The sequence below is a fragment of the Capra hircus genome, chromosome 2 (genome assembly GCF_001704415.2).
Source record: "Capra hircus breed San Clemente chromosome 2, ASM170441v1, whole genome shotgun sequence".
NCBI lineage: Eukaryota > Metazoa > Chordata > Mammalia > Artiodactyla > Bovidae > Capra > Capra hircus.
The window spans coordinates 117,861,042-117,882,529 of NC_030809.1; the positions used below are offsets into that span (position 1 = coordinate 117,861,042).

At 41.1% G+C, this 21,488-nt stretch overlaps 1 protein-coding gene across 4 annotated transcripts; it reads right to left on the reverse strand.

Annotated features, from left to right (window-relative positions):
- Positions 3,726-19,563, reverse strand: PRKRA (protein activator of interferon induced protein kinase EIF2AK2). Of its 4 annotated transcripts, none has more exons than XM_018065172.1 (8): positions 19,346-19,563; positions 18,657-18,826; positions 15,254-15,335; positions 12,751-12,829; positions 11,593-11,710; positions 9,955-10,049; positions 6,962-7,136; positions 3,726-4,531 (listed from the first exon to the last, which is right to left on the reverse strand). In XM_018065172.1, the coding sequence occupies exons 1-8, from the start codon at positions 19,408-19,410 to the stop codon at positions 4,374-4,376; spliced, it is 942 nt and encodes a 313-aa protein (XP_017920661.1). In that variant the 5' UTR covers positions 19,411-19,563; the 3' UTR covers positions 3,726-4,373. The 4 variants fall into 4 exon arrangements, with proteins under 4 accessions (XP_017920661.1, XP_017920666.1, XP_005675970.3 ...); XM_018065177.1 differs by lacking the exon at positions 19,346-19,563 and adding an exon at positions 18,368-18,473 and having other exon boundaries at positions 3,863-4,531; positions 18,657-18,713; XM_005675913.3 differs by lacking the exon at positions 19,346-19,563 and having other exon boundaries at positions 3,863-4,531; positions 18,657-19,312.

The following is a 21,488-nucleotide window of genomic DNA, read 5'->3' on the forward strand; positions in this document are numbered from 1 at the left end:
ATATTCAGGTAAACTGTACTTTAATGCATTAAATTTATTGTTTCTACTCTAATAATATTACTCTATTAGCTCTCCTGTGCTAAGTCACTTCAGTGATGTCCAAATCTTTGTGACCCTATGGAGCCCGCCAGGCTCCTCTGTCCATGGGATTCTCCAGGCAGGAATAGTGGAGTGGGTTGCCATTTCCTCCTCCCGACCCAGGGAGGGTATCTTCCCGACCCAGGGATTGAACCCGCGTCTCCTGTGTCTCCTGCATTAGCAGACAGTTCTTTACCATTAACACCACCTGGGAAGCCCTTAGTTCTAATACTCACAAGCTTCCAGAGTTGGTGTCTTTCTCTACTTTTTAGAACTCATATGGACTCTTCCAGGATTTTTAACTGTCCTTTGACTCTCTAAGTGCAATGTTAATTTAGATGTAGCCTTACTCATAGTAGGCTTTGTTCTCAAATTAGGCTCATTTCTATTTCATTTCCTATATATCCTTTTGGATGTAAAGAAGAGTCTTTTCAAAATCCAAGTGTGTCCTGCCACTGAAGTAATACATACACCAACCACACAGATCTGCCAAAAAAAAATAAAAGTAATGAAAAGCAAAAGATATGTGATCCAGAAAGAAAAGTAAGAGTTGTAATTTTACATATAAATAACATGATTGATCTTATTTTCCTATTTTCTTTCCACCTTGAACTCTCACTGTGTATCTCAGGTCGGGCTCTGTAGGGAGCAGACTCTGAGGAAGAGACAGTGGCAGAGGCTTCTTAGGGGATTCTTTGGGAACCACCATCTGTGGAAGGGATAATAAATTGGGATTGGACAGGAGGAGAAGTTGGATTGTGATACAGTCTCAACAAAGCGGTCAGCTGGACTCCTAGGAAACTCTGAAGCAGGCAGGCCTTTTGGAATCGTTGCAGATTGGAGCGAGAGGACAAGGTTTTTGTTGACCAGTCAATGGAAGCAGGCTGCCCAGAAAACGGGACGTGACCTTGGATGCAGTGTCTCTTTTCAAGTGAAGCCATTCTGAAGAGGGTGGATCGCCAGAATTGGCTTCATATACAAGCAGTTCATGTAGTCACACAGGACCCCACACTCAGTTTAACACTCTGCTGCCTCTGTCTTAAAATTCTTGGTTTTTGGCCACGGAGCCCTATATTTTCATCTGGCAGTGGGCGCTACACATTTTGTAATCAGTTGCAGCATACCCTGTAACTGGGGTGAGTCCTTCAGCCCTAAAGTGGCATCTGGGTGACAGACCAGTGTTCACTGCAGCCCATACCTTGCATTGCTTGAATCCACTTATCCTTAGAAGAAAGCAGAATAAACTACAGTCCCTAACACTGAAACTGGTTTTAGGGCTACAACTGAAAATCATCCTCTTTCTCCTGATACCACTGTGAGGCAACACGCCACCAAGTAACTGATGGGTTTCCTCAAGGACTGGGGACTCAGCACTGGTCTCTGTTGCTCGTAGGATGAACATTCAACAGTGAGTGAAACTAGATCAGCCTTGGTAGGTGGGCACCCATACCACTGGGTCAACTCCAATCCTGCCAAGTGGCTATTCATCCCAGACGCTGATGTCATTTTGTCAGCTTGGTTGTTTGGGGCCTCTTCCATCGTGGATTCCTTATGGTATGGATCAACATGTAGGACCAAGATCTCCCCTCTTTGCGCCTGTCCACATACCTTTATCTCAGATCTACTGGTGCCCAATCTTCCAGTCTATTTCTCATCAGGCTCCAGGCCAACTGGTCATGCCAGCTGCCACTGCCCAAGTGTATTCTAATCTTGGGCCACCTTCCACACGAATAGATGGCAAGGTGTCCTGCCTGAAACTCTGTGCTTTTTAGAGGATTTCAGCTCATCTCTAACTTTCAAGGCCACCCCCTTTGTGGGCTGTAGTATAATCATCATGTATTTTTGTCTTGTACCATGTACAGGCCTTACCCACTCATGAGTCAAATTCAGGCATTTTTCTCTTCCATCAGTTGGCCATAGAGGATCCTTGGCAACAGGTGTGAACTGAGGGAGAGGTATTGGCGCAGCAGTGGTGGGTGATGTGGGAGTCCAGCCTGCCGGCTTGCGAAGCATACTGTGCCCTCTGGCCATACTTGTGTTTGATCCTAGATGTAGCTTCCATTTTACAATGGATTGCAACATGACTCAACCCAACCTTATGACCTGATGGGGCTGATAGGACCCAGCTCTTTATTGGTGGTTTTGGTTATATGGTTACCAAGCATCCCATCATCAGGTGCTCTGTCTCTACCAGGGCACTCTAGCACATCACAACTGTTGTTGAAAGGTGTTTATTTTTCCACTATAGATGGCATGATCTTCATCCAGAATGGCACCCACATTGTGACTTTCCCATTGGAACTTGGCAAAAACTCCACCCTTGTCTCCCCACTACTGATGCATCTAATACAACAGGCATAGTTGCCTGTGTCAGCCTGTTTCAGTCACTCACCTATTTCAGTTCACTCACTCAGTCACGGTTAATGGTAATTGGTTAAGAGCCTTGACAAAATGCAGTTAAATAACACCGGATGGTGCAGCTAACTCCCTAGAACACCGGACAGTCTGACAGAGGGGACGTTTGAATGCTTGCTTCCTCCAGAGCCAGAAGCAGAGAAATCATAGCAGAACTTCTGGGTAACTTACACAGATCTCATTGTATCAATACATTTGATACAGTTGAGTTCAGAACTCAACTACATTGTTCTTTCCCCAGTTACACCTCATCCTCTTCATCTTATAACTCTTTCATGAAAACTTGCCTTAGGAAAACTCTCCCCAACCTGTCCTCTCCACAATGAGCACTTTCCTGCGTGTCTGAAGTTACCTCTAGAGTGAGTTCATTGTGCCCCCTCTATATTCCAGAACATTGATGACCGCCCAAGGCTAATCCAATCTTAATGACCCATAAGCCCTGCTTTATGGCTAAACTTGTCTCCAGTCTGTGTGTTCCTTAACCTCATCCCCCAAAATGCCTAAAACCCTTTGATTTAACTGATGTATAAGGCTCATAATTTGAAGTGAAATGCTCTTTAGAGCTTTAAATAAGTTACACATACTGCTTTCCCTTTATTAGATAGTTTGTTATTCTCAAAGGATTGCACTCGATAGGATTTTTTTTTTCCAGACAGAAAAACACTTGCTACATACTTGCTGCTAGATTAACACTTGAGATTGTCAAAAGCTAGCTTCATCACTGAGAGCCCTCTCCTCTGAGGTTTTCCCTGATCTACAGAGGTAGCACTACCAGCTGGTACTGACAGATGCCAGACTTGAGGTGTTAGGTGATATATGAAAACACGAAAGGCAAAATTAAAATGGGCTCATGAAACTTATTTCCTAACCTTTTAAGCACTTACTGTTTTGTTTGAAACATTCTTGTAACTGAATTGAACACACTGGAAACTTTTGTTTTAGTAATACTAAGGAGAAGGGGATGACAGAGGATGAGATGGCTGGATGGCATCACTGACTCAATGGATGTGAGTCTGAGTGAACTCCGGGAGTTGGTGATGGACAGGGAGGCCTGGCGTGCTGCAATTCATGGGGTCACAAAGAGTCGACATGACAGTGACTGAACTGAACTGAATGCTTTTTCAACTACTAATTCATCTATGAATGGCTATATCAAAAGACAGTACTGTGTATGACTAGAGAAAATATGGATGTGATTCATCACATATATATTTGGAAAGTATTGCTTGGGTTTTTTAACTTTGACTTTCAGAAGTGAACTAGAGATATGTAAAGAATACAGTATCCACATTATAACGTTACTCATAGGAGTGGCTGAAAAGAGCAGGGCTACAGTCAAGTCAGTAGTACTTTAATAAAATGAACAGAACCCATTATAACAACAGCTCTTTATTACATGGATTCAAATACACAGACCAATCGTGTTCTCTGAAATTTAACAACTGCATTCAGTTAAAACCTGTTAGCGCATTCCTCAACACTAATTCTAAGGGGCTTCCTTTGAAATCCCTTTACAAAGCCTTGTGCAAAGAGGTTAAGCACCAGTAGTAAAGACTTGCTAGCAGTTTTATTTCACCATCATCATCAACAACAAACATGCAGTTTTTCCCTTCTATGTACAGGGCATTGGAAAATGGGTGCTACACTCTGCCTATGGTACAAAGTTTATAAATACAATATACCAATACAAAGTTGAAGCCATTAAAAACATCTTAGTAACAACTACTAGGAGATAATTAAATCTGGAGTGTTGATGGAATCTATGAAGAGATTTAAAACCAACACACAAACTCAAACATTATAATACATGTTTTACTTGGGAAGGGGTGAAAGGGGAACTTCTTAGGTGCTACTGGAGGGTTTTCTCAGTTGTTCCAAGTTTACTTTCTCTCTGCTATTATCTTTAAATACTGCAAAGCATTGTGAGCTGCATCACTCTGCGCACTGCTGCAGGAGATCCCCGAGCCATGACAGACCGTGATGGGACTGGTGGACAGTTCAGCGAGACACTGGTACTGTCCGTTCGCACTCAGTTCTTCTGCAATGACACATTCAAACACGATGATTAACGCCGCATGCAGAGAAAGCAGATTTTTGTGTAAAAACAATTTTTGTTACTGTCCCTCTCCCCAAGCACCTTTTTATCTGCTACTCCACCTATCAGGTGCTATTCTCTATTCGTAAGAACCATTCAGTTCTTAAAATTAGTAAGAAGCATTTCATTATCTAAAAACCATCTCAGGTTTCCTTTTTCCAAATTCATAAATATTTTTGAATGCATGGTCTCTTAATCAACCACCTTTCCTGATCATCTTCCTGCATTAATCCTCCGGTTCTACATCATTCCCAGTATATTAAGACATTGCACCTGACTCATTATTCAATCCCAAAGTAGCAGAGAAAATCAGAAGTTCCTTCAGCCCCTAAATACCCTATTTTCTCAATGGTAGTAGCTCTGATGAGCTAGGTTCCCCCCAAGTCACTGAGGCTGGGCTAAGGGATATCAAAATCAAATTCCTCACATACAATACTGATGTTAAATCAAGATACCAAATACACACATGAACACACAAATTAGCCAGTTATCCACTGCATTAAAAGAAAACCCACGCTGACTTGCTTTCCAATCTGTCCACATTTGTCTATTTGAATGATCATGGGCTAGAAAAAATATAGAAGTTGATAGCTGGGATGAGATGAAGCTACAAATTGTCCCCATTTATCTCCCAGAACTGGAACACAGTGACAAAGTGGAGAGAAGACGTCTGGCCCAGCCCCCACAGACTTGGTATTTGTTCTAGAAATGTGGGTACCTTTTTATTCATCAAGATGTCCATCAGGGCTAGTATAACAGATATTATGCTGGCAGGGACTCTTCTTCTAACCTGGCTCTACTGACAAGCTATGTCATCTCAGGCAAGTTTCTCAACCTTTCTTTGTCTTACTTTCTTCACTTATACCTAAGATAATAGAAATTCCAGATGTTCAAGATGGATTTAGAAATGCCAGAGGAACTAGAGATCAAATTGCTAATATCTGTTGGATCACTGAGAAAGCAAGAGAGTTCCAGAAAAACACCTACTTCTGCTTTATTGACTATGCCAAAGCCTTTGACTGTGTGGATCACAACAAACTGGAAAATTCTTAAAGAGACAGGAATACAAGACCACCTGACCTGCCTCCTGAGAAATCTGTATCCAGGTCAAGAAGCAACAGTTAGAACTGGACATGGAACTACAGACCTGCCTCCAAATCAAGAAAGGAGTATGTCAAGGCTGTATATTATCACCCTGCTTACTTAACTTATATGCAGAGTACATCATGAGAAATGCCAGGCTGGATGAAGCACAAGCTAGAACCAAGACTGCCGGGAGAAATATCAATAACCTGAGATATGCAGATGACACCAGCCTTATGGTAGAAAGTGAAGAGGAACTAAAAAGCCTCTTGATGAAAGTGAAAGAGGAGAGTGAAAAAGTTGGCTTAAAACTCAACATTCAGAAAACTAAGATCATGGCATCCGGTCCCATCACTTTATGGCAAACAGATGGGGAAACAATGGAAACAGTGACAGACTTTACTTTTTGGAGGCTCCAAAATCACTGCAGATGATGGCTGTGGCCATGAAATAAAAGATCCTTGCTCCTTGGAAAAAAAGTTATGACCAACCTAGACAGCATATTAAGAAGCAGAGACATTACTTTGCCAGCAAAGGTCTGTCTAGTCAAAACTATGGTTTTTCCAGTAGTCATGTATGGATGTGAGAGTTGGACTATAAAGAAAGCTGAAGGCCGAAGAACTGATACTTTTACACTGTGGTGTTGGAGAAGACTCTTGAGAGTCCCTTGGACTGCAAGGAGATCCAACCAGTCAATCCTAAAGGAAATCAGTCCTGAATATTCATTGGAAAGACTGATGCTGAAGCTGAAACTCCAATCCTTTGGCCACCTGATGCGAAGAACTGACTCATTTGAAGATTCTGGGCAAGATTGAAGGCAGGAGGAGAAGCAGATGACAGAGGATGAGATGGTTGGATGACATCATCGATTTGATGGACATGAGTTTGAGCAAGCTCTGGGAGTGGGTGATGGGCAGGGAAGCCTGGCGTGCTTCAGTCCATGGGGTTGCCAAGAGTTGGACATGACTGAGTGACTGAACTGAAGATAACAGAATGTACTTCACAGGACTAGTTTGAGGATTCTGTGACTTGAAATACGTAATGTCCCTAGAACAGTGCCTGGCACACAGTAACTCTATAAATCTTTGCTATTGTTGTTTATTATTACAACTGTACAGATGTTATCTCTCTTTTTATTATTTATAAGAATGGGATACATCAGTGATATGTATTACCACTCTGGTAACTGTATATAGTCAGAACCCTCTATTATAATAGACATTTTGTTTGTCAAACATATTTTGAAAAGAAACAGGTTTTGGGACAAGCCAAAGAAAAAAACAATCATACCTATATCCAAATATGTTATATTAAAACCTTGTTCCTTCGCAATTTCACTAAGCAGCTGGATGTAATCTGTATTTGGAATACTGAGGAGGCTTCTTTTCAGTAAGTTGATCTTTTCACCAGGAGAATTCCTTAAGGAATGCCAAGTACAACCTAAAGAATGCCCTACCATATTTGTCTGAAAAACAGAGATTAACATTAAGATTCTTGGGTTGGGTTCCAATGCTACTATGAGTATTAATTAAGCAATCAACACTTTATAAAGCATATTTAAATGAATACCATTTGGTTAACTTTCCAATTTAAACTAGACAGCACTAATAAGCTCACACATTTATCAAACAACACAATATTAAAAAAGAATGTGCAATGAAATATTGGAAGTATTTCAAAATAACTTTGTATAGCGTAACGGTCTTGTTAATATGTGTAACATATTTAAGAGCATGATCAACAAATCTGCAAATACAGCTGACCCTTGAACAATGTCACATATATCTTCCTATATGGATTGGCATCTATACTTATCCTCTGTTTATTCCAATACAAATTTCAATGTTATTAAGCTTCATAAATTTTGTTATTCAAAATAATACACAGACAACAAAAAATCAAGTAATACAGAATTATAAAAGCAACAGCCCCCATACCTACCTTCAGTCCCCTTTCCAGAAGCAGTAATTTTCAACTTTTTATTTTTAGTTATTCTGGTGGTTACCTTTGTAACAGAAATGAGAAAGCTATTGATCTTGTGTATTAATTTTTGATCAGTTACCTTGATGAATTCTCTTATTATTTCTAGTAGTTTTTCTCTAGGGCTTTATAGGGATACAATTATATTATTTGTAGTTAATGATCATTTTTATCTCCTCTTATTTCCAACCTCTTATTGTTTTCTCTTCTCTGGTTACGTTGGTTGATACTTCTAGAACAAGGTTTAAAAAAATGGTATCAGTGGGTATCCTTTCCTTTATTTCTGAAATTAATGGGAATGGATATAACATATATACATGTACCAAAGATTTTGATTTTTTTTCCCTGAGGTATATATTTAATTTTAAAAAAATCTTTAAAAAAATATTTGTCTGTGCCAGGTTTTAGTTGCAGCACCTAGGAGCCTCAATTTTGTGGTGGCATGCAGAATCTTAGTCGCAACATCTGAGACCTAGTTCCCTGACCAGGGATCGAACATCTGAGGTACACATTTTAAATCACAATAGGGATATTTTAGAAGCATTTATTAGTAGTCACTACTACCCAATATTTTTTGGGCATCTATTGAGAGGATTATGTTTTCCTTCTTTGACCCATTACTGTAATTAATTATAGCAATAGATTTACCAATGTTGAAACACCCTTGCAGTCCTAAATAAATTTATATAGAAATTTCTCTCACATTATATATATTGCCTGGAAGAGTTTAAACAGCACTGAAGATTATCTCTTCCTTGAAGATTTAACAGAACTCACCTGAAACCTAACTGTTTTGTGACTGTGGTGTCATCTCTGATCCAGTCTTAAAAGAAATGAATACAATGCTTTATATTTTTCTATTAAAAAAGTGAAACCAAAATTATATTACTTACCTAGATATAGTTGTTTCTTCCTACAGAACAAGCCCCTTTTTAAAATCATGAGCTTAGGACACTCCTATAGTTTTCACTTCTCATTTTGTACCTAACATCCTATTCTCAGATAATGGACCATCATTCATAGCTACCTACATTTTGTGTAGCCCAATCTCTTATGAATGCCCCGTTGCCTACTCAATTTTTTCACTTAGCTACTCCACAAACACTTCAAATTCAATATATCCTATATTTAACTCATTATCTGCTCCCCCTTAAGCCCTACTCACCTTCTTTGTTCCCCATATTACTAAATGGGTACCACCATCTAGGTAGCTGCCAAGCTAAAACTGTTTACTTCTTCCTTTTTCCCTACTCTCTACATCCAGTTATTACACCCCCATTCACTTCAGTTTTCTAAGTAAGTTTTAAATTGACCATCTCAATTGCTACTGCCTTTGTCTAGGTCACCATCACGTCTCATCTGCTTTTCTGTAACAGCATTATAGCAGGTCCCTATGACTCTAATATTCATTCATCCACCATAATGCAGCCAGTCATTCCCTTCTAATGTATAAATTAGATTCTCCCCTTCCTATATTAAATTTATTTAATGACTTTATGCTACCCTCAGGATAAAGTTCAATCTCCTGAACATAGTACTTCCTCCAAGATTCAATCCCTCTTTACCTTTCCTGCCTCATTGTTTGAGACTCCCTCCCTTCAAATTCAGTGCTCCAGCCATCCAAAATTACTCTGGATAACATCAAGTGTTTCACTCCTGGTCTTTGTACATGGTCTTTCTTCTCTGTGGAATTCTTTTCACTGCTGTTATCCTATAGGTCTCAGCTCAGACATGACTTCCTCTAGTGAGGTCTTCCTGAAACCCTATCTTGGTTGGGTCCTTCTTCTATCGTTCCCAAGAAGCCCTTGTAAGGCCTAGTCTGCAGGGTTCTTTTCTTTCTCAGTAGGCTGGCTGCAAACTCCTTAGGGCCAGAGACTATCTTATTCACTATATACTAGTATCTGGCATAAATCTGGGCAAATATTATCACTTTCCTAAATGTTTGCTGAGTGGATAAATGAATGGACATCGAGTGATGGGAGTGAAATGTCAAGCGACGGGAGTGAAATGTCAATCTGAAGGCAAAAACAGCACTACTGACCTACGATCTTTAGAAACCACCATATGATTCTGAATTTGACTGTGCTTCCCAAGCTCTCTTTCCTGGCCACCCCTGTGACTCTGGCTCACATACAGCAAGCACCTAAAAACTGGGGTAGTGTATTACTCAACAGCTGAGAGATTTTTGAAAAACCACAACTCTGTAGTATACCTATACACAACGAAATCTACAATCACGTGTTGTTCCGACAGCAACACATGTTTAATAACATTAACATCACAGACCTCTGATCATTACTCACCAAAGAAATGTGGTTCTCTGGAGAAATATTACTGAATTTGGCAAGAAATTTCTCAGCAGCATTTCTCTTGGCTTGTTTCTTTGATGCCCCCTTTCCTAAATAAAGGAAAAAAAGAGTAGTAGGTTAGAAAATAAATTAGTGTCCATAGAGAATGACAAAATGTTTAAAGTACTAAGTTTGATCAGAGAACAATCTCATGGTTTTTATATACTATTCTTTTTTTTTTAATATACTATTCTTTTACTGACCTGACATCTTTACTTGTTCTGTTTCATGCAATTATTAATTGTTACACTTTTGAAGGCATTTCTTTAGCAGTTTATCTTTAATAGTTAAACTTTCTGTTTTTCTTCAACAGATGTATCTCCTTATGTCTAGCTTTAATGAGCCATACTTGGTTTAATTCTGATGAAATATTCACATTTACCAAGGTAGATTTGAATTACATCTCCCATCTTTCAGTGTCTACTTCTGGCTTATAATCTCCTGCACGCTGATAACTATGTGGAATTTCTTCAACATGAATAAGAAGGGCATAGGAGAGGCTGGAGTTGAAAGATACCATAAATATAATCTATTTCCATGTTTAGAGATTTAAAACTCAGGCCTAGGCACGGAGATTAAGCAATTTGCCTAAGCTTGCAAATCAAGGACTGCATCAAGAACCGAGGTGAGGTTTCTGCTTCTGGCTCAGGGCTTCCTGCACTGACCCACACTGCCTCTTGGGGGCAAACAGCTGCTTCGTACTTCAGACTAATATCTAGCCAACTTAAAATTTCATTTCAAGCCACTTTTAAAATGATAAAAACGTGCTTAAGAAATTAAAATAGAAATCCTTAGGAGTACTTTATTAAGTGACTTTTTTCCCTCATAATTTGTGGCCTTTACAACATCGAAGTTGCTATAAGACAAAAGGTTAATTTCTACTTTATTTTTATTTCACTATCAGCCTCTTTGGAGAAGGAAATGGCAACCCACTCCAGTGTTCTTGCCTAGAGAATTCTGTGGACAGAGGAGCCTGCGGGGGTCGCACCAGAGTCGGACACGACTGAAGCGACTTAGCATGCATGCATGCATTGGAGAAGGAAATGGCAACCCGCTCCAGTATTCTTGCCTGGAGAATCCCAGGGACAGAGGAGCCTGGTGGGCTGCCGTCTATGGGGTCGCACAGAGTCAGACACAACTGAAGCCACTTAGCAGCAGCACCAGCCTCTTATCAATTATCTTCTTTTTAAATGTAATCTTCTCCTAGTCCTTCTGTCTTCTAGAACAGTTACTGAAGCTCCAAGAGATTTACTACTGCTTTTTTCTCCAAAATGATGTTTAAGTCTCTATTATATCAATGAAGACTGTTTAAAGAGTCACTTACTTGCATGTCCATTACCAACCCATGATTTTTTTTAAAAAATCAAATTAAGAAGTATTCTTTTTTTTTTTAGAAGTGTAAGTATTCTTAAGCCAACTATTTATACTTATTAATAAACTCAACAGCAAAAAGTTAGAGACAGTAGACTAGGAGTGTGTCAGTTTTTTTTCCCCCAAAGAAGTATTTGAGACAAAATCATAGCAGAAATTTTTTCATCCTCTCAAAATATTTCAAAGGTTTTCAACTGTATCACAGTAGAAAGAAACAAATACCAGTTTCCATGAATGATTCAAGCCTGCAAATTGTGGTATATTCTCTCTTATGAGCAGGTCCTCCCTCCTGGGAAAGCGTATATTCAGGAAGTCTCCAGCCATGATGAATGGCCAATTCCTAGAAAATCGAGATGAGCCTTTAGTAGTAATTTTTACTATGCAATGGCTCAATCACATTAATGATATTCTTTCATGGTTTTGATCCCATTTCTATTTATATGTTTGCAGAGAACAATGATATTCTGCAGTATTTAAGAGAAGGTCTTCTATTCCCCACAGATATTCCTGCATTTTACATCTTATAAGCCCACGACACCAAAACTGAAGCAGTTTCCTGCTGTGAATGGTGCTCTTCCATTAAGCTATAGTGAGCTGGTTATCAAAGAGGTCAGACAGAAGGATAAGCTACTCTCACCCTCTTTGGGAACATGGGAGAGGACATTACTGGTCTCATGGCCATCAGTCCCCAAAGTCTCTTCCTAACTAACCTTCTATACCCATTGCTGCCTAACTGACTGCATCCGATCAAGAGCACTTGAGGAGCAGAGAGCAAACACACACACTGGATGAGACTGAGGAAAGACAGAGATAAAAACTACAGAAAAACTCATAGAGCAGGAAAGAGACCAAATGACTCGCTGGATAACAGGGAGGGGAGTTGTCCAACAGAGCACATGGATAATCTGCCAGAAGGATGTTCTCACATAGAAATTCAAAGCTGAATATATTTTTTGGTAGAATAAGCGAGTAAGCAGACGACTTCCCTTGTCCTGTGTTAGGTAAATCAATTTGGGTCCTTTATAGTCTTCTGTCTCAACAGAAGTAGAAAGAGATTTGTCACAAGAGTGGCATGAAATATTCTTAAAATATAAAACACTCTACCCATGTGCACTGAGGTCCTATTGATCTCAAATGAGAATTCCACAAACCAATGGCAGATACTGTATATGGAAGAAAATCCGAAATGTAAATAAATATGAAAATAACTTCAAGTTAGTACTTTAATATCTAATGATCATAACTTGGAACACAAAATGTTGTACCACCTAATCTTTAAAATATTAATTCCTTCTCTTAGCCCTTATGATATTATCAACATTTCTGACATTTTTTTTCCAGTAGACACAAGGTTAAGTATGGAAAAACTGTGCCACTTACCTGTAATGAGCCAATAGGATTAAGCTGGTTCTTTGGTTGCTTGGAAGGGTCAGGCATTAAGGGATCAGGAACTGCAAAGCTGAACATTTTTATAAAGGGTTAAAACAAAATAATCTTCCCCAAATTATTAAATAAAGGATAAGCATTTTCTATTTAGCTCTCCATGCCTTTGCTCTTTGTGTTCCTTCTACATGGAATAACACCCTTTTCACCCACCTCTTCTATGGGAATCTGATCTATACCTCAGCCAAGGTATACCTCAAATGCAACTTTCTCTCAGAAGCCTATTCTTTTACCCCAATGGGACACAATTTCTCCCTTCTTTGAACCATTGTAACGTCTGGTTTGATACTTTCTTAAGCAATTATTTTACCATTAAGTTGTACACTCGTACAAATACATGCTATTTGTCTATCTATCACCATACCTCTCTCCCGTTCAGACTGTAAAATCCTTGATGGTAGGGCCTATGTATTACTTACCTTCATAAGCCCTGCTGTGCTTTATATAAAACAGATGCTCAACAAAAAACGTATTTAAATAAACACACTATTGTTACAACCTCATGAAAAGGGAAGACTAACAGGATGTTTAGCTCGGCAGTGTAAACCATACAGATCGCAAATGTAGCTTTTCTATCCAGATTTATAGAAGAAAGACTTGGCCTGACCTACCATCTGCTCTACGCTAGGATAATCTTCCTAAGGTTTACGTATGTGTGCTCAGTCACCAGGTTGTGTCCAACTCTTTGCAACTCCATGGACTGTAGCCTGTCAGGCTCCTCTGTCCATGGGATTTCCCAGGCAAGAATCCTGGAGGGGGTTGCCATTCCCTATTGCAGGGGATCTTCCTGACCCAGTGATCAAATCCTCATCTCCTGCATTGCAGGTGGTTTTTTTTTTTTTGATGGCTGGCATGAATCTGATTTGAACATGTAGGGACTGTGATTAAGGAAAAAGAGAACCTCTTCTGAGTAGTGTGAGCTTCCTAGTTACGTGGATGACGGGTGTCTAACGCGGAACAAGCTGCATTTCAAGATTCCTGCCACCTTGGCAGCTAGTGTTATTTCTTCCATTACCAATGAGGTGGTCATTGCCACTTACTAAATTTCTTTTCTACCTGCCAGAATTTCAAGCTTTACATAGGCTGATGAGATATGAACATTCATTTACGATGCTGTACACTGAAGCTACCTAAATAATTGTGATGGAGAAGTGAGAAAGTCTCTTCATCCCATCAGGCCACTTTAGGCCTGATTTACAGCTTAGTATTTCCATCTTCTCTGTCAAGAAGCACAAATACATAGTAAACTTTATTAGCTTTTTTTTTTAGACAAAGTGCCTGTATGCAGAAAGGACACTTTGTATGTTCATTTCTACAAAAATATGCAACGCTCTGAGTTGACCTTTGGGTTGCACAAAAATGGCATGGCCATCACCAGCAAGCAGAGAATCTAAAACCCACCATGCCATCTGGCATGTCCAGAAAACTAGCATAAATCAATTACAATGTATGACCCTGCAGAAGCAAACATTGTGTTTTGAGAGCCAAGGCCTTCACTGGTTGGTCCTAAATGACCTGAACAGTTTAGAGCTGCTAAGTACACAGGAAGAACGCTGCAGGAGACCCTAAACATGTCCCTAAACAGGAAGTTTTTCCAGGGGTGGGAAACAAAAAAACCATCCTAAATTCTCACAGGCCTCTGCTGTCAGCTATAAGCAGACATACCAGAATGCACTCCCAAGGACACCTGAATGCATGTAAAGGGAAGAATTTGAAGGCAAAACATGCTCCTCTTGGATATGCCCATTAGAAACCAAAAGACACCACTTTACGATACGAGAGATGCTCCAGGGCCAGTGCTCCTCCCAAAAACAACTAATGTGATAACACATTATTTTGGAAAGATATGTCAAGAATAAACATCCCATTTAGCATCCTCTTATATTTGGTATACGTTCTCTAGGTGAAGGAAATCGTCTCCTTACAAATTCAAATTTCTAAAAGAGTACTTTTAGCTGATATTTTTCTGTCTCATACTTTGTTTTCTTCAGTGTAGAAACAAAACTCTTAATACAGTAAGATATTTGTCAGAAGCACTCTGGTTTTCTACTCCTGTACCTCATCTGGAAAAAAGAAAAAAAAAAACTAGTTTATGAGAGCCTTCATCTAATAATGTTGTTTAGTTGCTAAATCATGTCTGACTCTTGCAACCTCCTGGACTGTAGCCCACCAGGCTCCTGTGTCCATGGGATTTCCCAGGCAAGAATGCTGGAGTGGGGTGCCACTTCCTTCTTTGTCGTCTAATAAAAACTGGATTTAATTTCTTATGGATAAAGTGTCTTTAGGGGATGACAGGTCTTCACAAGGAGATGGAATTTTATTAATAGAGCTAGACACTATCAACTGTTTACTTTGTTGCTTTTGTGAGCATGATCAAACTTTTAATCTTACCTCAGCCATGATATTTTTGAGCTGCAGAATACAAAGAAATTTAGCTCACCAAATACTTGCATTGGCTTTCAAAATGTTTATGGCAGCCTCTGCAGCTCTATGTTTCGCCAGCTTCTTACTTGTACCTTCACCTGAATTAAGGTTAAAAAAAAAAACCAAACAACTCTTTACATGCTGAAAAAATGTGAGGCTTGGATACAGGTTTGCATAGTACAAAACAAAGTCACTACACGTATTATATATACACACTACGGAATAAAAACATACACTACATACAGTTATACATTGAAATAAAATACCATAAAAATTAATATATTAAAAACCCCTTTGATTTTAAAAGTGCAAAGTATTTAATTCTAAGTATACTTGTATAAAAATCTTTATTATGTCTACTTTGTATATGTTTATTACATAAAATGATAATACAGCAGACTGTCACTATGTATGCTAAAGAAAAGCAATTTACTTCCTTTATTCCTAGAGAGGAAATTCTTCTATAGCAAAAAATTTTCTTTAAAGGTGGCACTTACAGCAACATTAGTGAATAGCAAAATGTGCACATTTCACTCTAACAGCCCCTCCTATACTGGATGAAACCCCTCTGCTTGGCTAACCAGTCACTGGCTACCTGTTGGATACAGCGGGGGAAGGTTTGTTTAGGGAATGTGAGAGATTACATTGTTATGTGTCTTTCATACAATCTGTATCCCTTACATGGGTAGCTAAGGGGGTAGAAGAGACCAGGCCTGAATAATAATCACTGAGACTGAGGCCAAGTAAGCAACCACACAAGTAAATTATAAATTCAGTCTTTTTCCTTCTGAGTTCAAACTAGGTGTTGAGAACTTGTCCAAAGTTGTGTCAGAACGGCATATCCATTCCTCTGATGTAGAGGAAAGAAAGGGCACATGGAACAAACGTCAGGTGTGGTTCTCAAGCATCAGACAACTCAGAAACCACACTCATTTATCCATTCACATAGGTATTATGGATACTGTATTCCTTTGAAAAATGTGGGAATTAGGAGCACTGACGCTCTGCACTGAAATATGTGGGAATTAGGGGCACTGACCCTCTGCACTGAAAATTCACGCTAATCTACAGTCAGCCCTCCATATCTGTGGTTCCTCCATTTCTAGCTTCCTCGGTAACTGCAGATTCAACAAACTGTGGATTGTATGGTCTTGTAGTACTTACTACTGAAAAAGACTGACATCTAAGTGGACCTGTGCAATACAAACTGTGTTGTTCAAGAGATAACTGTAGCAGAGAACTAAGCAGAGTCCCTGTCCTTAAAGAGCATACAGCCTAATGTGTGAGATTTTGTCTATAAAAACGATGTCTGAAAAATGAAGCGTCACAGGAGGCCTAACTGCAGGTTGTAGGGCAGCCTACAGAAGGGGTAGCTCCGCTACTCTTAGTAAGGACTCAGAAAGGGTTCATGAAGGAGGAGATAACTAAACAAGGATATGAAAGATCAGTAAGTCGGTGAGAGCAGGGGGATTAGGAAGAGCACTGGAAGCAGAGAAAGAGCCACTGTGACGGCTCAGAGGCAACACAGAGCACGTGTTCTCAAGCCCCAAGTTGTTGGGACAGTACGAGCTTGAAGGAGGGAACTTCGAGATAAAGGTCGGACAGTTGAAGAGCAGAAGGAGAGTTCAAAGAACAGTCTCCTCAATTGTGCGTCTATAACTTTAGGACCTGCCTGGGAATTTTGTTAGAACACATACCAAGAGTAGGTGTGCCTGGGTGATAGCAAGGCTGCTGTTGACCACACTTTGTGAAGTAAGGTTGTTAGTCATGTTAAGAAATTTGTATTCATCCAGAAGGTGATGGGAAAACCACTGAATGGATTTTAAGAGTTTGAATACTTCAAATGAACAGATTTGAATGCCAGAAAAAATATTCTGTTTTTTTGTGTGGAAAAAGGATACCACAAGACAGAAGCTAAAAGAGCAGCTACGAGACTGCAGCTATATTCCAAGTGGCTCAGACAATAGCAACAGGAAGAGGAGAGAAGCAGACAGATTCAAGAGATATTTAGGAAGTAGGATCTGATGGCATAATGGACAACGCAAAGAGGGAGGAGAAGGAATCCAGAAGGTGGAACTCAAATCTCTCCTGTGAGCAAATGAATGATGGCAGTGCCTATACTGAACTGGGGAATGCAGGGGAAATGGATTTGAGAGAGAAGATGGATTCAGTCTGGGACAATGAGAGATGGAGGTGTCTTTGGGTCATCCAAGCAAAAATGTCTAGCAAACTCCGGGTGATGCACTGTTTCGTAACGGCGCCTGGGCTAAAGACAGAGATTTCAGAATTATTAGCCGTTAGGTAGTATTTGAAACCATGGAGGTAGATACACTTGCACAGAAGACAGGCCAGCGTGAGAAGAGTAGGGGGACTAAGCAGTCGCCACAGGTTGTTAATCTTTCACATAAAACACACTGAGACGGAGAAAATGCTACTTTTTCTTGAATTTTCACTGAATACTTAAAGACAGACCAGCTAAAGCAGCAGTGTAATGTTGAATCTGTCATTCATATGAGAAATTTCCAGCTAGAATCTAACTACAATCCACCTGCCCCACATAGACAAAAAAGGTTCAAAATGTTCTTAAAGGGACTTCAATGAAAATAGCAGACTCCAGATTTTCGTGGACACAAATGATGCCTTCCAGCTACCAGATGGTGGAACTTCAGCCTTTTTACTGAATTTCTTTCTTGGCATTCTTCCAAATTAAATTTAGTATTCAATATTTCATGTTTGCAATTAAATAGATACATAAGAAGTAAAATGTCTACATTTACAAATGGGCTACTTCAGTTATCATTAGCTGAAGTTCAGTGACCATAATCTGAATTTTGAAACTTCGCTGCCATGTGACCTTGAGCATGTTTCTTATAATCTCTCTGGACCTATTTCCTCATATATAATAAAGGTGATAACATTAAAATATCTGTACAGTGTCAGGAACTAGAAGCTACTATGTATTACGATGTAGTTGAGCCTTCCACCTTCCTCATTTTGCTTGGATACGGAACCAAGTGTGGTACAGTGGACCCAGAGTGCCAAACGAGTCCGTACAAAGAGGGGAGCAGGTCAGAACATTCTGGGGTCATGCCTCCTGGCATCTGCTATAACCTATGGAATTCGACAGCACCTTCTGATTCAGCTATGGCTGCTCCAAGAACCTTTCCTGCTTCTCCCTAATTCTTGGAAGAACCTTAGGAGGCTCTTAGGGTATGTTTCTGAGCTTCTCTTGATATCTGGGGAAGAGAAAATTAGGGAGAGAATCAGAAAGTTGCAAAGTCCAAATGACCTGAGAAAGGCATCAGTTTCAAGAGACTGCTCCTCACTGACGTCTCTGGCAAAAAGGGCACTTTTTCCGAACGAGAAGCAATACCCAAGTCTGGACCACCAGCCCACATGGTCATGGGGTTAATACAGACCTGTGCAGGTTATGTCACCAACGGTTACTCTGAAGGTGAAAGTGGGCACGTGTATTTGCACGTCGGATCTTTCACATTCATAAACCGGGATGTTCTTGGTCTTCATGCCGTATTCGTGTAATATCTGAATCGGTGTTTTCCCTGGCTTAGCTGTAATCATCTTCCCCAAACTGCAAAAACCAGACAAAGCTGTGCGTTGCATGTCAAAGCGGGGAGAGAAGCAGAAGCAAGCAGCCATCACCGGTGACGCCGGAGGGACCGAGCTCCGGGTCGGACAGGGTTAGAGCTGACGAGGCGCGCCAGTCTCCGGGCCCCGCAAAGGAGGTCTTAAAGAAAATAACTTGAATGCGGGTAGGAGGGATTCGCAGGGGAATCGAGAGGTACGGCGGATGCTGCATCCTCCCAGGTCCCAGCCTGCAAACCCCTTTCCCTCCGCGGCAGCCGCTCTCCCCCTCCGTCCAGCCGGCGCTGCCCGAGGCCACGGGGGGGCGGGTCCCCGGCCGGCTTGCGGCCGAGAGGGCGGGGTGGAGCGCTCGCTGGTCCGCCCGCCCGCCTCCCTGCAGCCGCTAGGACGCGAGCTCCGGGAAGGGGCTTTACCCAGAATGCTGCTGGATAGCCGGCTCCCCCGCCCCCTGCTGCCCACCACTCTGGGCCCTGCCCGGCTGGGTCCCGATCGCCCAGAAACTGACCTGAAGGTTCCGCTGTCCTCGCGCTCCATCGGCGGAGCCGCGGCGCGATGTCTGCTCTGAGACATGGCAAGAAGGGACGGCTTTGCGGGAGCAAGAGCAGTGCAGAGCGACGTCCTCGCTTCCCCAGTGGGCTGGTACCCGAGAGGACGGATCCAAAGCCGACGCCGCTACCTCCTCCGCTCTCCTCACTGCTTGAGTTCTTCCCGGGGACGGGCGGGGCCGGAGGCGGAGCCTCGGTGCGGCAGCGCAGGTCCCGCTCCCGGCCACGCCCCCTTCTGTCCCTGCACCGCCGCGCTCCTTGGCGGCCCCGCCCACCGGCTTGCCGGGCGCCTTGGCGCCCAGTCCCGCCCGCCCTCCTAGCCCGGGCTTTCTCGGCTGCAGCCGGTGCCCTGCCTTCGGCCCACCGGCTCGGGGAGACCGCAGTTCTGTGTCCTTAAAAGGAGACCATTCCCTGCCCAGAAAGAGGCTTGTCGCCAGGCAGGCAAGCTTCAGAGTCTTTGAGGCCTGAAGCTCAGCCTTTTTTTTTTTTTTTTCCTGGCCAGGTTACGGGGACGGGGAAGAGGAGGGGTACGTCACTTAAAGAAAATAATTTCAAAATTCCAAAAGCAGAATTGCTGGAGAGCCTCCCCGGGCCTGGGCCCGAAGCCTAAGACTCGCAGTATATCCGCTCCTGAGGGCTCGAGTGCGTCCTCCTGTCCTGGAGCCCTGCGTTTAGGTGCTCCCGGGCACGTCCGGAGACCCGCGCCTCTCACCCAGGGTGGGCTCCTTTGTCTTCTAGGCTTTCGTTGCCTGGTGAGTGCTGGGCCAGCGGATGCCAGCACGGCACGTTAGGAGTAAACGAAGGCATTTCTGTGAAACCGTTTCTAATTAATGCTGTTTCTGAATACCTATGTTGGTTGTGATGGCATTTGCCTGGGATGTACCACCTTTGTTGAGGATCAGACAGCGACATTAAGTGTCCTATGGCTGGCTTCTAGGGGTTTTGCTTGCCACGTGCAGAAATGACTCCTTGTGTCTTCCCATTTCTGGAGATTCCCTCGCACAATTTTATTCACACGAAGGGACATTATTAGAAACTTTTTGTTTGTTACTCTGAAGCCCTGGATACTAGAGATCAAATGAAAAAAAAATTATCCAGAATCTAATCAAGCTGATTGAGGCTTGAATTAAGCCTGTTTTTATCTTCCTCCCCCTCCCCCTTGTATAGATGTTAATATATCAGTTGCTTTTCATTGATATATTTTAATGAATATCTTACTTTAAATACCACATAGCCACTATTTCAAAACGTTAACATCCAGGTAGCTGTGGCAGTACATTATTTCAGCACTCAGATTTGTTTATGAAAGTTATTTTTAGCCATTAAATTCCTTAAAAACAAACCTAAACTTTATACTGCTCTCCTTAAATGTTGAGTAACTGGGATAATAATGGCGAAACAAAAAGAAAATAAATGCAGCAGGACTCTGTTTCAAAGAGATATGATGTAGTAGCTTAAGATAAGCCCCTAAATCAGAGTTGATGCAGTTACATTTAAATATGTTTCATTTAGTATTTTGTAAAGTTCTGCATGCAATTGTTTCCTTATATTCTGTGAATTTATTTTTATATTAATCACTTGGTTTTGTAAACATACAAGGAAAATGAATGAAATGTTCGAAGAATAAACTGGACTATAACAGAGAAACAGTACTTTTCTGTTGCCAATATTGGCATGATGGATTTGTGAAGGACTTCCCTTTGGACTAGGTCCACTGTAGATGGTGTCCAGGGCTAATGTTAGTGGCTAAATTGTATTGTTCCCCAAAGGGCTATTTGCTTCCTTCAAACCTGGCAAACCACTACTGTGAGCCTCATCAAGGACATTGGTGATATTTAAAGATTACTAGTTTTCTGTGTATATTTTAGTATTATAGACTGCAATTCCAAATTGACTTGCTTTAATGTATCATTTTACACTGTTAATCTATAATTCATTGCCTGAGCATACCAGGGAGACAGTGTTGTGAATTGTATAGTGGTAAGCTACTTGCTGAGATCATTCTTTGTATTTTTCACGTGTACAATTATATTTAAAATCAAGCAAGGCTTAGTTTTATGCCTGATTTTCTTTGAAAATATGGATTTGTTATCTGAGGGTTGC